At 43.8% G+C, this 13403-nt stretch overlaps 2 protein-coding genes across 3 annotated transcripts; one reads left to right on the forward strand and one right to left on the reverse strand.

The window, feature by feature from the left end:
• Positions 1–3526: 3526 nt before the first annotated feature.
• LOC147208224 (uncharacterized) lies at positions 3527–8445 on the reverse strand. Its single transcript, XM_086106095.1, has 2 exons — positions 7590–8445; positions 3527–7518 (listed from the first exon to the last, which is right to left on the reverse strand). Exons 1-2 carry the CDS (start codon positions 8443–8445, stop codon positions 3527–3529), a joined length of 4848 nt encoding a protein of 1615 aa, XP_085962221.1.
• A 2550-nt stretch (positions 8446–10995) lies between these two features.
• On the forward strand, positions 10996–13123 carry LOC147208225 (tubulin alpha-1C chain-like). Of its 2 annotated transcripts, none has more exons than XM_086105940.1 (3): positions 10996–11196; positions 11306–11407; positions 12146–13123. In XM_086105940.1, the coding sequence occupies exons 1-3, from the start codon at positions 10996–10998 to the stop codon at positions 13121–13123; spliced, it is 1281 nt and encodes a 426-aa protein (XP_085962066.1). The 2 variants fall into 2 exon arrangements, with proteins under 2 accessions (XP_085962066.1, XP_085962065.1); XM_086105939.1 differs by having other exon boundaries at positions 11064–11196; positions 11259–11407.
• The last annotated feature ends 280 nt before the right edge of the window (positions 13124–13403 follow it).

Here is a 13403-nt window from a genome sequence, read left to right on the forward strand (position 1 = left end):
AAAATGCATCACCGAGCACCAGTAATCCTTCAATCATCTACAGATGGGAAACGTTACAGCAGCACACCAGAGTGATTCCATAAATAATAAGAGAAATACAAATACATATTAACAATGTTAGCTTTTTGTGAAGTGCTATGTGATTTTAAATCCATCCACCCATCCAATTTCTTATCCCCACGAGGGTCGCGGGGGGTGTGTGTGTGTGGGGGGGGGGGGGGGGCTGGAGCCTATCCCAGCTGTCTTCGGACAGTAGGCAGCGTATATCCTGACCTGGTGGCCAGCCAGTCTCAGGGCACACAGGCGAACATCCATTTGCACTCTCACTTACACCTCAGGACAATTTAGAGTGTTCCATGAACCTGTCATGCATGTTTTTGGCATGTGGGAGGAAACCAAAGTACCCGGAGAAAACCCACACAAGCACAAGGAGGACATGCAAACTCCACACAGGAAGGCCAGAAGCCTGCACCTCTGCCCTGTGAGGCTGATGTGCTAACCAGTCGGCCACCTGTGATTTTCAATAAATGTTATTTTTTAAATACCAAGCCATGGTGAAGGTGTCGTCATGGTGGCAGTAGGTCACCATGATGACACCTTCACCGAGCAATCAAGTGCCACTTACCAGAAGTTAATGCTATTCTGTGCGTTCAACAGAACACAACGCAGCTCTGCTTACCTTTTGGCTATCACGTGACTGCAGGGACGTGAGCAGCTATAGGGGATAGGGGTGTTTTTGTATAAGAGCACACACGGCATGATAGTGTTTCACACAATCCTGTCTTGTCGTCAGACTATGGCTCTTACCTGAAAATAGCTCAGGGCCTTTGCCCTTTCTAACTCATCATGTTGTGGACAGACAGAATGTTCCATAAGGTCTCACAGACACATTTTTAGAGATAGGCAGATAATGAAATCATCCAGTGTTGCCCCGCTTTATGAACTCTTCAAATTACTAGCTTTGTTGTGGGTAAATAAAGAAATGAGCAATTGAGGTGTTGTTTTTCATGACCTTGCATGCAGGCAAGGACAGCCACAGTTGCTGATGCACTTTCAGTTGTTTCATGAACTGGAAAAATAGTGAAATACAAAATGAGAACACTCGCAATGAGCTGGTGTTGGCCACAACTCACAGCCAGAGGCTCACATGCAAACTACCCAACCAGAAGCACATTGATTGTTGGACCTATTTTTTGTCTTCCTAAAGGCCTCCATTTTTACTTTTTTCATTGTTGCTTCTGCAAAGCTTCTAAAGGGTAACCTAAAAATAACTGACATTAAGTGCACTGGCAGTCTCTCCCTCGCCCCGCCAAAAAACGTTTTAGTTGTTATTGGTGAGAAATAGTGTTTTAACTCTGAAGCTAAAGTAAAAAATGGTGGTTGAGAAAATGGAGACACTGATGTTAAAATGAATAAATCACACCATGAGGCCTGATTTTCTCTATAGGTTGATGAGACATTGGTATTTGCAGGAAATTAAAGTCTTTATTTCCACAAAGAGGAAGGGAGGAAAAACAAGTTCCCCGCTGTCCTCGTTTATTTTTGGTGGAGAGTCTAAGAATAAACGAGTGATAATAGATAAGGCGAGAGAGCGGCTGGACCTTACGGTGCTTTCAGGCACATGGGAAAGAAGCATATAGCTCAGAGTTTTGTGAGTATGATTGACATTTTTTTAGGCCAAAAACCCCCCCAATGAAACGGGAAGTTTGCAGTGTTAATAGTACTAGCAAGATTCAGAACCTTACTTCACAGATTCCCACCCCTGAGTATCTGACCCAAGCTTTTCCCCAAGTTAACATCCATCCATCAATTATCTGAGCCGCTTATCTTCAGGAGGGTCGCGGGCATGCCGGAGCCTATCCCAGCTGACTTCGGGCAGTCGGCTGGTGTCCAGCCAATCGCAGGGCACACTTCAGACAAGCAACCATTCATGCTCACAATAACACCTAAGGGACAATTGAGTGTTCAATGAACATATTGTCCATATTTTTGGAATGCGGGAGGAAACCGGATAACCCGGAAAAAACCCACGCAGGCACGGGAAGAACATGGAAACTCCACACAGGAAGGCCAGAGGGCGGAAGCTAACCCATAACTTCTGTACTCTGAGGTGGACATGCTAACCATTCGACGACCGTGCTCCCCCCCCCACCGACAAAATGATCTTCATTGAAAATAGTGACTTTCTCAGTGTCACCAAACTTTTAAAACTGTACTACACCTAATAAAGTGACCCCGGTGCCTAATTAGTCCATGTCTCCATTTGTAAGGACATATTTAGCCATCTGACCCACATGACTCATGTTGACACCGATAATGAGTAACAGATCGTAGTGATGGTGTATGGGGTCCCTTCACACCGGCAATAAGGACGTCTCTGTCGCCTAGCAACAACGGAAATAAATTTGGACTGCAGCCAAGCATGAAAGTCATTCCACAGAGCAGGCACAAGAGCAAGGTGAAAAGGGATTGCATCTTTTAGACCGGGAGGGAGGGAGGGAGGGTGGGTGAGGAAGGGCAGACCCGAGGAGTCATTTGGCACTGCTGGATGTTTTTGCAACAGGTCATTTAAGCTATTGAGAGGAATGTTTGAAATAAATGCATGGTTAATTTAGTATTTTTAATGTGTTTCATTAAATGGATGCCACTGAAGCGACAGATTAGTTCCATCTGTGTATTATGAAACACCCCCAATGTAAAGATGTAGACTTACATGAGTATTCACATGAATGTAGTTTTGACAACAGAGATTGACTACAATATTGCACTATAGCATGCCACTGACAGAAGTATTGGGATGTACAGTAATGATTTTACTGATGTCCGAAAGCCTTTCCATGGATTTTTTTCCAAGTACTTTTCTTCATTGAATGAATTAACTGAGTGTCAACATTTTGTCCCTACGTGCAATAGTTTTTTAAATGCCTGCAGTGATAAGCTTCAGCAGGTATGACACATGACGTTTGGACAAGTGACTTATAAACAGACCATCCAAAGTGTACATATGCATATCAAGAGACGAGTCTTTTTTGTCTGGAGATTCATGGATTAAAGAGCTGTCTCAGGAATTGGGTCGCTACAATTTTAATTTAAAAAAAGCACATCCAATTATAAGTATACAAACCAAAAAAGAAGGTTCATCTTTAATTACTCAACATGCACTAAAGTATTGCATGACTTCCCTCTTAAATGAATTCAATAATCTACTTCAATTGGGTCATCTCTAGCTCAATTATTTTCACTTCTCATAGCTGTGTATTGATCACATGTCCCAATACTTGTATACCTTTTGACAAATGACAGTAGTTTCATTCTCATTAAAGCAATTACGATGCTTTTATTCAAATTATCCATTTCATTTACTGTTGTCATTGTGAAAAGCTTACAAGCTATGTCATTTTGTTACAGCCTCTAGGATTTACTTTGGTTTATTCTCTACTGCCGCATATGAACTTCTCTTTGATCAAATTAAAGTGCATACGTACAAAAAAAAACTTCCAAAGTGTGATCAGGTAATCTGATGATGTCATTCGAGCGCCACAATCAAACAGCGGGCTGGAGAAGACAATTGGATGTTGGAATTTTCCTCTCGTTCCAAAGCCAGAGGCTCCACATCATTGTCTGGGTACAGCAGAGATGAATCATGAGGTGGCTCTGGTGACTTGGAGCAGCTACTCATTAAAAACAATGATTTATTATCTGGATCACTAGGAATGATCTGGCTCCAGATTGATCCATCTTCACAACCATCTCCTGACAGGACTTCTGTTTTTGCTTTGAACAACTGCTGAGGGGAGGATATTTCCAAAACCTGAAGATCAGGATAATTGTCAAACTGCAGCGACCCTGCATCGTCCAATCCAGTCCCCTGTAGACCTGGGCTAAGTGGTTCCTCAGAATCTAGCATCACTAAAGGAAGTTCGTTCCCTCGGAATTTCCCTGTAGGCACATGTTGGGCCTTTTCTTCCACGTCCTCAGAATTCACATGTTTAATTTCAACCTCCACTTCTTCAATAAGATGCTCTGCTTTGGACTCTTCAACACACGGTATTGTTTGACTTTGGAGAAATGCCTCAGGGACCTCCAGTGTGTACTGCAAAAGGCTGTGGAAGTTCTCAGAAGGTGGTTCTGCATCTTCAAGGAAAATCTCATCAATGCAAAGTACAACTGGATCCTCCAGTTCAGCCACTAGTGTACATGGAGCTTGTGGTTCTTCACGAAAATCTGCCATCACTGGAAGAAGCTGGTATTCCCAGTGCACAGAATTTACAATAGCTGTGGGTTGACTTCCCACTTTATCGAAATAAACCCGATCCACTTTTCCATCAGCTTTCTGAGCTTCCCCCTCTTCTTCAAACATCTCTTCTCTTATGTCCTCCATACCCTCATGGAGGTGCTCTGCTTCAAAGTCTTGATTGTTTTCTTGGTTTTCCACAGACTGAGATGTTGTTTCACTTTGTAGTAGTAACTCCTCTTGGGCCTCCATGAATGTGTCCTTCACAAAATGTTGAATGGTTTCACCTGATGTTTGCGTATGCTCAAGAAGAAAATCATCAATGCAGAGCGGCTCCGCATCCTGCCACCCCTCAGAAGATTCTATCCACACTGTACAAATATGGTTACCCTGGTGCTCCGGTTGCTCGATTTGTCTTTCTACTTCATCAGAAAGAGGATCACCCTCACTAACTAACAGCGGGACCTCTTTTTTATCTTTCACTGAAATTTCATCATCAGTCTTGGCCTCCAAACCTTCATTCCATTTTTTCTGGTTTTCATCAGATGGCTGTATTGTTTGACTTTGAAGAAACTCCTCATGGCTATGGATGTTCTCAGAAAGGGGTTCAACATTCTCAAGCTGAGGACGATCACCAATGTGCAATGAAACTGCATCCTCCACTTGGGTCCCGAGGGGCTCATCAGAAGGTTTTACCTTCATGGAAGGAAACTGTTTTTCCTGATGTTCATGGTTAACAAGTGGAATAGGTTCTACATCATGAAAAACATGATTGCTCTCTCCAGCAGTCTCTCGGGCTTGTTCTTCCTGTTCTTCAGACATGAAGTCTTCAGTTCTGATCTCTAATCCTTCATCAAGCTGCTTGGACTTGGATGCGATACATTTTTTCACATTTTCAATGGATTCCTGTGTTATTTCACTTCGAAGAAGCTCATCACGAGTCTCCACTGGGTCTTGCACAAGACTTTGGATGTTTTCAGCAATTGCTTCTACATCCTCAAGGTCAGGATGATTGTCAAAGTGCAACAGCACTGTATGTGGTTGTACAGTCCCATCTTGACAGGAATGTTGTGGCCCTTCAGTTAATTCTCCCTCAAGTGAAGGAAGTGCTGTCTCCTGATGCTCATTGTTTACAAATGGTGTAGGCTCTATTAATACTTTACCACCAAGAATATAATCTTTTGCTCCATCAACCTGTTGAACCTTGTCTTTCTGTGCTTCAGTCAAATCCTCTTCAGCTCTGGCCTCCAATACTTTTTCCAGCTGTTCTGATTTGGAGTCTTCGGCTCTGTCCTGATTTTCATCAGCTGGCTGTGTTCGACTTTGGAGAAATTCCTCGTGGTCCTCTATTGCGTCCTGCACAAAGTTTTGAATATTCTCAGTAGATGGATTGACATCTTCAAGAACAGAAAGATCAATATGCAGCAGTTCTCCGTCCTGCAGTCCTTGGAAAGAATCCGCCCTCGCCTCAGGGTGTTGATTCTCATTGTTCTTAGGGTTTACAATCGATGTAAGTTGACTTCCTGCTTCATTGGCAAGAACCTGAACGTCATCATCACCTTGTCGAGCTTGTTCATCTTCTTCAGATGCCTCTACTCCTTCATCAAGCTGTTCTAATTTGGAGTATTTGCATTCATTCTGGTTTTCAACAGATACCTGTGTGGTTTCACTTGGGTTAATATCCTCATTAGCCTCCAGTGTGTCCTGCACACATCTATAGATGTTCTCATCAGTTGGTTCCACATCCTCAAGGTAAAAACTGTTATCAGTGTGCAACTCTGGATACTGCAGGCCACTCCCTTTTAGGCCGGAATCTTGTGGCTCTTGAAGAGAATCTACAGTCAAAGGAAGGTGGCTCTGCTGGGGCTCAGGGTTTACAAATGTTGGAGATTCTCTTCCTTCTTCATTTACAAGAAACTGATCTTCCTCTCCATCCACCTGGTGAGCTTTTTTATGTTCCTCTGACATATCCCCTTCAATTCTGGTCCCCAATCCACAAAGTTGAAGTGATTTGAAGGCTTCATCTTTTTCCTGGATTTCAACAGGTCTAAGTATTGTTTGAATTTGGTGAAATTCCTTCTGGGTCTCCAATGTGTCCTGCACAAGTCTATGGATGTTCTCAGTGGGTGATCTGATGTTCTCAACAAAATGATCATCACTATGTTGCAACACGGCATCCCGCAGCCCTGTGCACAGTGAACTTGAACCTTGTTCTTCAGGAGAATCTACCACCAAAGGACTCTGAATATTCTTGGACTCATGGTTTCTAATAGTTTTAGGTCCTCTTCCTGCTTCATTGTCAAGAACCTGCTCATCATCTCTATCCACCTGCGAAGCATGTTCATCAAATTCCACTTTCTCAGACATCTTCTCTTTGGCCTCAAGTCCTACATCAAGCTGCTCCGATTTAGTTTCTTCACTTTTTTCCTGGTTTTCATCAGCTTGCACTATTATTTGACTTTGGAGGTACTCTTCATCAGCCTCCAGAGTGTTGTGCACAAGGCTAAGAATCTTCCCAGGTTTCAAATCATCAAGAATATCATCAACATGCAGCAACATTGCATCCTTTAGAACACTGGGGCCTTGTGGCTCTTCAGGGGAATCTAACATCCTGAAAGAAAGCTCTTGCTCAGGGTTCAAAGTTGTTCTAGATTCTTTTCCCTCTTCATAAACAAAAACCTGATCCTGCTCATCAGCAGATCGCTGAGTATGTTCTTGATCTGTCTCGCACATCTTGTGTTTCATGTCAGTCTCAAACACTTCATCGAGCGGCTCTGATTTGGAGTCTTCAGATTTCTCCTGGCTTTCATCAGCTTGTAGGATTGTTTGACCTTGGAGGGCCTCATTGGCATCCACTGTGTCCTGAACAAAGCGCTGGATGGTCTCAGCAGGTGTTTGTACATCCTCAAGAACAGGAAGGTCATCAATTTGCAGTAGCTTTGCATCCACCAGTCTAGCCCCCAGCTGGTTCTCCTGGTCGACATGGTTTACAATTGTTATAGGTTCTCTTGCTGGTTTACCGCCACTAAGCAGAGCCTTGTCACCATCTAATGCTTGTTTATCATCTTGCTCAAATATCTTATCTACAGCCTTGGCCTCCAGCCCTTCATCAAGCTGCTCCAAATCTGAATCCAACTCATCTTTCTGGGTTTTATTGCACCGCATTGCTTGACTTTGTAGAAATTCATCGTGAGCATTCAGTGTTTCCTGCACAAAGCTTTGGATATTCTCACCAGCCGATTCCTCACAAGAGGTTTCGGGGGTGATGGAAGCCTCAGTGTCACCTGGGAAAAGACAAGTAGACGGTAATCCATAGACTGGTAAGAATTTTGCATTGGACATAAAAACTGCTCACCTCTCTCCGCTTCCTCTTGAAGACGCAGTCTTCGCTGTGCTTTCTTTTTAATCAAAGCCAGAGCATCCAAGCTATCTTGGATTTTCTTCCGGTCCTGGGTGTCCCATTGTTCCCGCTCCTTGCGTTCCAATTCCAGACCACCCAAAGCCCATGCCTCTGCACAGGCCCTGTCCCTGGGAAAAACGGGCCGGTCATCCAGGAAGGTGAGATGCCTAAGATGTACGATAAGCGTCTTCCTATAGTTGGGAATGTTGGTCACCACCTTGTTGCCCAACAAATTCAGGACCCGCAGTTCCGGCATGGCCTCCAAAATGGGGAGAATCGCCGGCTCATGGAGCAGGTTGTGTGACAGGTCGAGAACTGTGAGGGCCACGCATTTGCTCAGGTGCTGGATGTCATGGACCACCTCCAGCTTGTTGTGGGCAATCTGCAGAGTACTGAGCTGAGGGAGGCAGGAAATGTTCTCGATGGTGTTGATGTAGTTGTTGGAGACATTCAGGGAACACAGTTTCTGCATGGGTGCGAGATTCTCCAGCTTGTGGATCAAGTTCTGCTGCAGGAATAGGCACCGCAGGTTGATTTGCGCATCCAGGTTCTCAATGCGCTGCAGCCCATTGCTCTCCAGCCACAGACACTTGAGCCCGGTGTACTCCTCCAAGTTCTCGATGGTGGAGAATCCCTTAAAGTGTAGGTAGAGCGTGTCATTTAAATGTGGCGTGGAGTAGAGCCTGTTTTGTTTGCAGTGATCCTTCAGAAATTCCTTGGTCATCCGTGGTCCGGAAAATTTTCTCAATAGCCTATTTTCGTTGCTTTTTAAAGTGCCTGGCTTCATTGGAGCGGAAAATCCAGTTTCCATAGTGTCCCTGAACTCAGCACGGCTAATTTATGGTTCATATGGTCGTCATAGAACGCTTTACTCACTCCCTTGTCGGTTTAATTGTGATTTTGAGCCCGAAAAGTCGGTAATTAAAGCTCTTGGGAGCTGATATCTGTCGTGTTGCGTCACACAGAAATAACTTTGTATCAGAACGGCACAATAAGCAAGTTGGTGTGACGTCAGAAAACGTTGCCGTTTGAATAAACGTCACAAGCGTTGTGACATCCGACCCTAATAATACCTGCTCTGGTTAAAGGTAATTAACATCCATTATTTCGCATCCTACTTGACTTAAGAATGGTTCGTAAAGTTAGTTTAGCAGAAGCTTACCGGCCAGTGAAAGCAGGAGTCCACGTTCATCGGTAGGTTTTCGTTCCGTTAACTAAGAAAAATGGCATCACTCCTGATGATTTGCTATCGAGGTACACTTACCTTATGCAACAATTTTCTAGGACACAACCACTGTTCACTAGCCACTAAAAAGCATGTATCTCCAATTTCTTCGCAAAACATTTTTGTTTTTTGTATAACAACAAAATAAGCCCCAACTTTAATTTTGCTTAAGAAACAGGAATACTTTTGCTGTTTCAATTGCATGACAATAACAAACCTCGAACATTTGAAGGCAAACGTAAATTATGCTTTTGATTTTGCGTTAAAAAATGAAAACAAACTTTAAGTATTTCAAGATGAAGTAATACAATGTTTTGGTGATGGATGCATAAAAAACGGAAAATCCAACATTTAGAGGACACAGGCCAACATCAAGCAAACTGAGCATTTTTCTGCCGGGTCATTAATGATTGATTTCATTTTTTGGGTATGTATAAACATGATAAGCATTACATGTTTTTGTAGCGTCGAATAACAATCACGGAGATACAGACTTTGCAGAGGATGTGGACAAACAGAACATAGACCTCCAATGAAAAGCACAAGTTAACAAATTTAGCAAGCTTTCATTTTCTTTTTGTTTATTATGTATAAAACATGAACCCACCTCCAAAAGAAGTACCAATAATAGATACAAAGGCATATTACATATTTTGTCGTTGTTTTATTTGCAACATTTGGAGATATAAGCTTTGCAATGGGCAGTGCCAAATATAGTGCAGTCCTCCGCCAAGGCAATAATGTGCAAAAATCTTTATACCTATTCACCTTCTCACCATTTTGTCATCAATACGGATAACGAATGGCCATATTTTTTAAAAATGGTCTATCATAACAACGACAGTTAAACAAAAATTAAATAAATATGAAAATGCTTGGCGGCGCAAGTAGAATCAAAAGTGATACAATCCATAACAGCAAATTGTTAATAGTAGAATGTATTTTTCACATGCCCTTATGATGTAACTTTGTAATGAATGTGTGAATTAAATTGCAGCAAAAAAGTGGAGGTATACAGTCAGAGGACGCCAGTGAGCATGCTCCTGACAAAAAGACCTCTTTGATTGGCCTGCTCAGAAAAGGACTCTCAAGAGCTTCTCAACCAATTGGAATTAGCACCTCGTTTAGCTTTCAAAAAGAAAAAACAGAACATCTTGCTCCTTAAAGCAAGACTAAACATCTGTGACAGTTAAGACTGTCGCTGCTGCCTTTTCATTCCAACCCTCACATACTTCTGCTTCAGGAGACATGGTGAGTGTGATAAAGGCTTTTTTTGGGGGGTGGGGGGGGGGGGGGTTCAGCATCGACTTTTGATCCCAAGCATGTGCTTGGGTTGGCATTTTTATTTTATTTCTCCGAACAACTTGGAATGAGTCTGACTCTAAAGCTAGGAGGTCCACATTTTATGGGTAGGGCTGTGACAGTATGCATAGTCATACTTCGGTACTTAATTTGAACCCTTTCTGGAACAGTGGTTACCACAGTGGACAGATATTCAAAAGTTACTCTCCTACATGAATGAGTCACCCCTAAAAATGACAAAAAAAATCCTGCTGTAGGTGATAATATGTGCACTAAAGTGTTTTCAAGCTGATGGTACATGTTGGGTACCGTAAGGGCAAAAAAAATGCAAATCTGAATTTGTGTAGAAAGAACCACATTTAGTGACATTTAAAATGAAGCATAAACTACAAACTGCTTGCAGTCATCAATAACAGGAAGACAGATAGTTTGTCCTCTCTCGAAGAAAAAAAAGGTACAACACAAATAGTATGTCTTTGTGAACAATAACATCAACAATTTGTTTTAGGAAAATGCAGCATCTATTGTTTGAACTCCTGTTTGATAAAATGAGTACTCTTAGCAAGTACACACTAATTGGTTGTCTTTTTAGGTTGTCTTTTCCGCCATTTCCACGCAAGGGAATTTAATTACCATTTGTAGTTGTTGACGGTGTCTCACGTGGATAAACCTGGTTTTGTCAAAAACATCAAAAAGGTCGTGGCTGTGTTTAAGGATGTTGCAGTCGACGTTGACTAAAATTCACCCGTCCGAGCTTATTCAAAGTTGCCTTACACTTTCCGGGGCTTTTACAAATACTTGTTTTCCTTCCATAGCGCGAGTGTATCTCGATACATGTGGGCCAGGCTGGCGTCCAGATCGGCAATGCCTGCTGGGAGCTGTACTGCCTGGAGCACGGCATCCTCCCAGACGGTCAGATGCCCGGTGAAACTGCCTTCGGGGGCGAGGGTTCCTCCAACACCTTCTTCAGTGAGACCGGATCGGGAAAGCACGTCCCCAGGGCGGTCTTTGTGGACCTGGAGCCCACCGTCATCGGTAAATACACCGTTGATCCGTGTGGTGAATGTTCTAATGACTCATCAAGATCTTATGTATAGATGAAGTGCGCACCGGAACCTATCGTAAGCTCTTCCACCCGAATCAGCTGATCACAGGTAAGGAGGATGCGGCCAACAACTACGCCCGCGGACACTACACCATCGGCAGAGAGATCATCGACCATGTAGCTGACAGGATACGCAAATTGGTGAGCAGCTTTCTGGAAGGTACCAACATCGCCTACTCAGCTGCCAGGGGAAACTCATCAATTGTGTTATGTAAATCAAGCCTTGCAATGTGTTCGGGTATCTGATGTTCTTAATACTTTGCATTTCTGAGAGGGAAAAAAAAACCACGACGTTAGGAAGCAATACACAGAATAGTTGTGCCTTTCATTTGTTCCATGGCTACAGTTCTAACTCAAAACATAAAATGACGAAATATAATTGAGTTGGGCTTCAAGATTATGCAATTACTGAAAAAGATGATTTTGATTGAGATTTCACTTCATAAAATTTGTACTCATTGACGTCAAATTTAGTATTTATTCAACGAGTAAAACTCAGCTTCTCAAAATTATCAGTCGACGATCTCATGCCCAGTCATCGCTGCATGTTGAAAACGTTATTTTTTAACTGAATTATTTTTGTCAAGTCACAAGTCTGAAAAAAAAAACAATAAATACAAACAAATACCAGCTGTTGAATGAACTGAGGAAGCCTGCTCGGATTAGAGGTAAAACACCCTTTGAAACACTTTCTCTTATGGGGTTGCACGGTATACAGTACCTTTATGCCTTGCCACTCAAAATGAAAGGATACCACTTATTTTTAGAAACCTCTGCACAGTTCGACTGATGTTCGAGGTTTTTGTCATGGTTTCGTTTCAGTACCGTATCAAAGTTAGAATGTTTGTGTCATGAGAACACTCTTTTGTGCATTGCCAGGCCGACATGTGTTCCGGCCTGCAGGGTTTCCTGGTGTTCCACAGCTTTGGAGGTGGCACCGGCTCCGGGTTCACCTCCCTGCTGATGGAGCGCCTCTCTGTGGATTACGGCAAGAAATCCAAGTTGGAGTTCTCCATCTACCCGGCCCCCCGGGTTTCCACCGCTGTTGTGGAGCCCTACAACTCCATTCTGACTACACACACTACCCTGGAGCACTCTGACTGCGCCTTCATGGTGGACAATGAGGCCATCTACGACATCTGCCACCGGAACCTGGACATTGAGCGTCCCACGTATACAAACTTGAACCGACTTATTAGCCAGATCGTGTCGTCCATCACAGCCTCCCTGCGCTTTGATGGTGCCTTGAACGTGGACCTGACAGAGTTCCAAACCAACTTGGTACCCTACCCACGCATCCATTTCCCGCTGGCCACCTACGCGCCAGTGGTCTCGGCTGAGAAGGCCTACCACGAGCAGCTGTCCGTGTCCGAGATCACCAACTCGTGTTTCGACCCGGCCAACCAGATGGTGAAGTGCGACCCCCGCCATGGTAAGTACATGGCCTGCTGCCTGCTGTACCGTGGCGATGTGGTGCCCAAGGACGTGAACGCTGCCATCAACTCCATCAAGAACAAGCGCACCGTCCATTTCGTGGACTGGTGCCCCACCGGCTTCAAGGTGGGCATCAACTATCAGCCGCCTACGACCGTGCCCGGAGGCGACCTGGCCAAGGTGCAGCGGGCCGTGTGCATGCTCAGCAATACCACCGCCATCGCCGAGGCCTGGGCCCGCCTCGACCACAAGTTTGATCTGATGTATGCCAAGCGCGCCTTTGTCCATTGGTACGTGGGGGAGGGCATGGAGGAGGGCGAGTTCAACGAGGCCCGTGAGGACATGGCCGCACTGGAGAAGGACTACGAGGAGGTCGGCGCCGACTCCGTGGACGATGCCCTCGGAGAGGCTGAATATTTTTAAATGTTCAAACCTCACAATTTGTTTGGGAAACTTGTATTGGTCACTGAAATGGCAAAAGTGAATCGGGACTAAAGGAATATGTGCTCCGCCATATGCCCCTCATCGATTCATCTTGACGATTAAGGATCGCTTAATATATGAATTGCTATTTTTGTATATGCTGATCCGAATAATGCTGCCCGGTTTGGAAAGCTGATTAAAAATAGTGTTGTTCATGTCCTCAGAACTCATTTCACTTGGTGAATCTATTCTGAATGTAATTGGCAAAATCTACTCTTGA

This window comes from Hippocampus guttulatus, chromosome 2, assembly GCF_054856545.1.
Source record: "Hippocampus guttulatus isolate MCC_2025c chromosome 2, RoL_Hgut_1.0, whole genome shotgun sequence".
In the NCBI taxonomy this organism is placed as follows: domain Eukaryota; kingdom Metazoa; phylum Chordata; class Actinopteri; order Syngnathiformes; family Syngnathidae; genus Hippocampus; species Hippocampus guttulatus.

Coding starts and splice junctions, on each gene's coding strand:
- LOC147208224 (XM_086106095.1), bottom strand. CDS start 8,445: ATGGAAACTGGATTTTCCGCTCCAATGAAGCCAGGCACTTTAAAAAGC. Junction 7,519..7,589: donor TCAAGAGGAAGCGGAGAGAG/GTGAGCAGTTTT, acceptor GTCTTTTCCCAG/GTGACACTGAGGCTTCCATC.
- LOC147208225 (XM_086105940.1), top strand. CDS start 10,996: ATGTGGGCCAGGCTGGCGTCCAGATCGGCAATGCCTGCTGGGAGCTGT. Junction 11,197..11,305: donor CCTGGAGCCCACCGTCATCG/GTAAATACACCG, acceptor CACCCGAATCAG/CTGATCACAGGTAAGGAGGA. Junction 11,408..12,145: donor CTGACAGGATACGCAAATTG/GTGAGCAGCTTT, acceptor GTGCATTGCCAG/GCCGACATGTGTTCCGGCCT.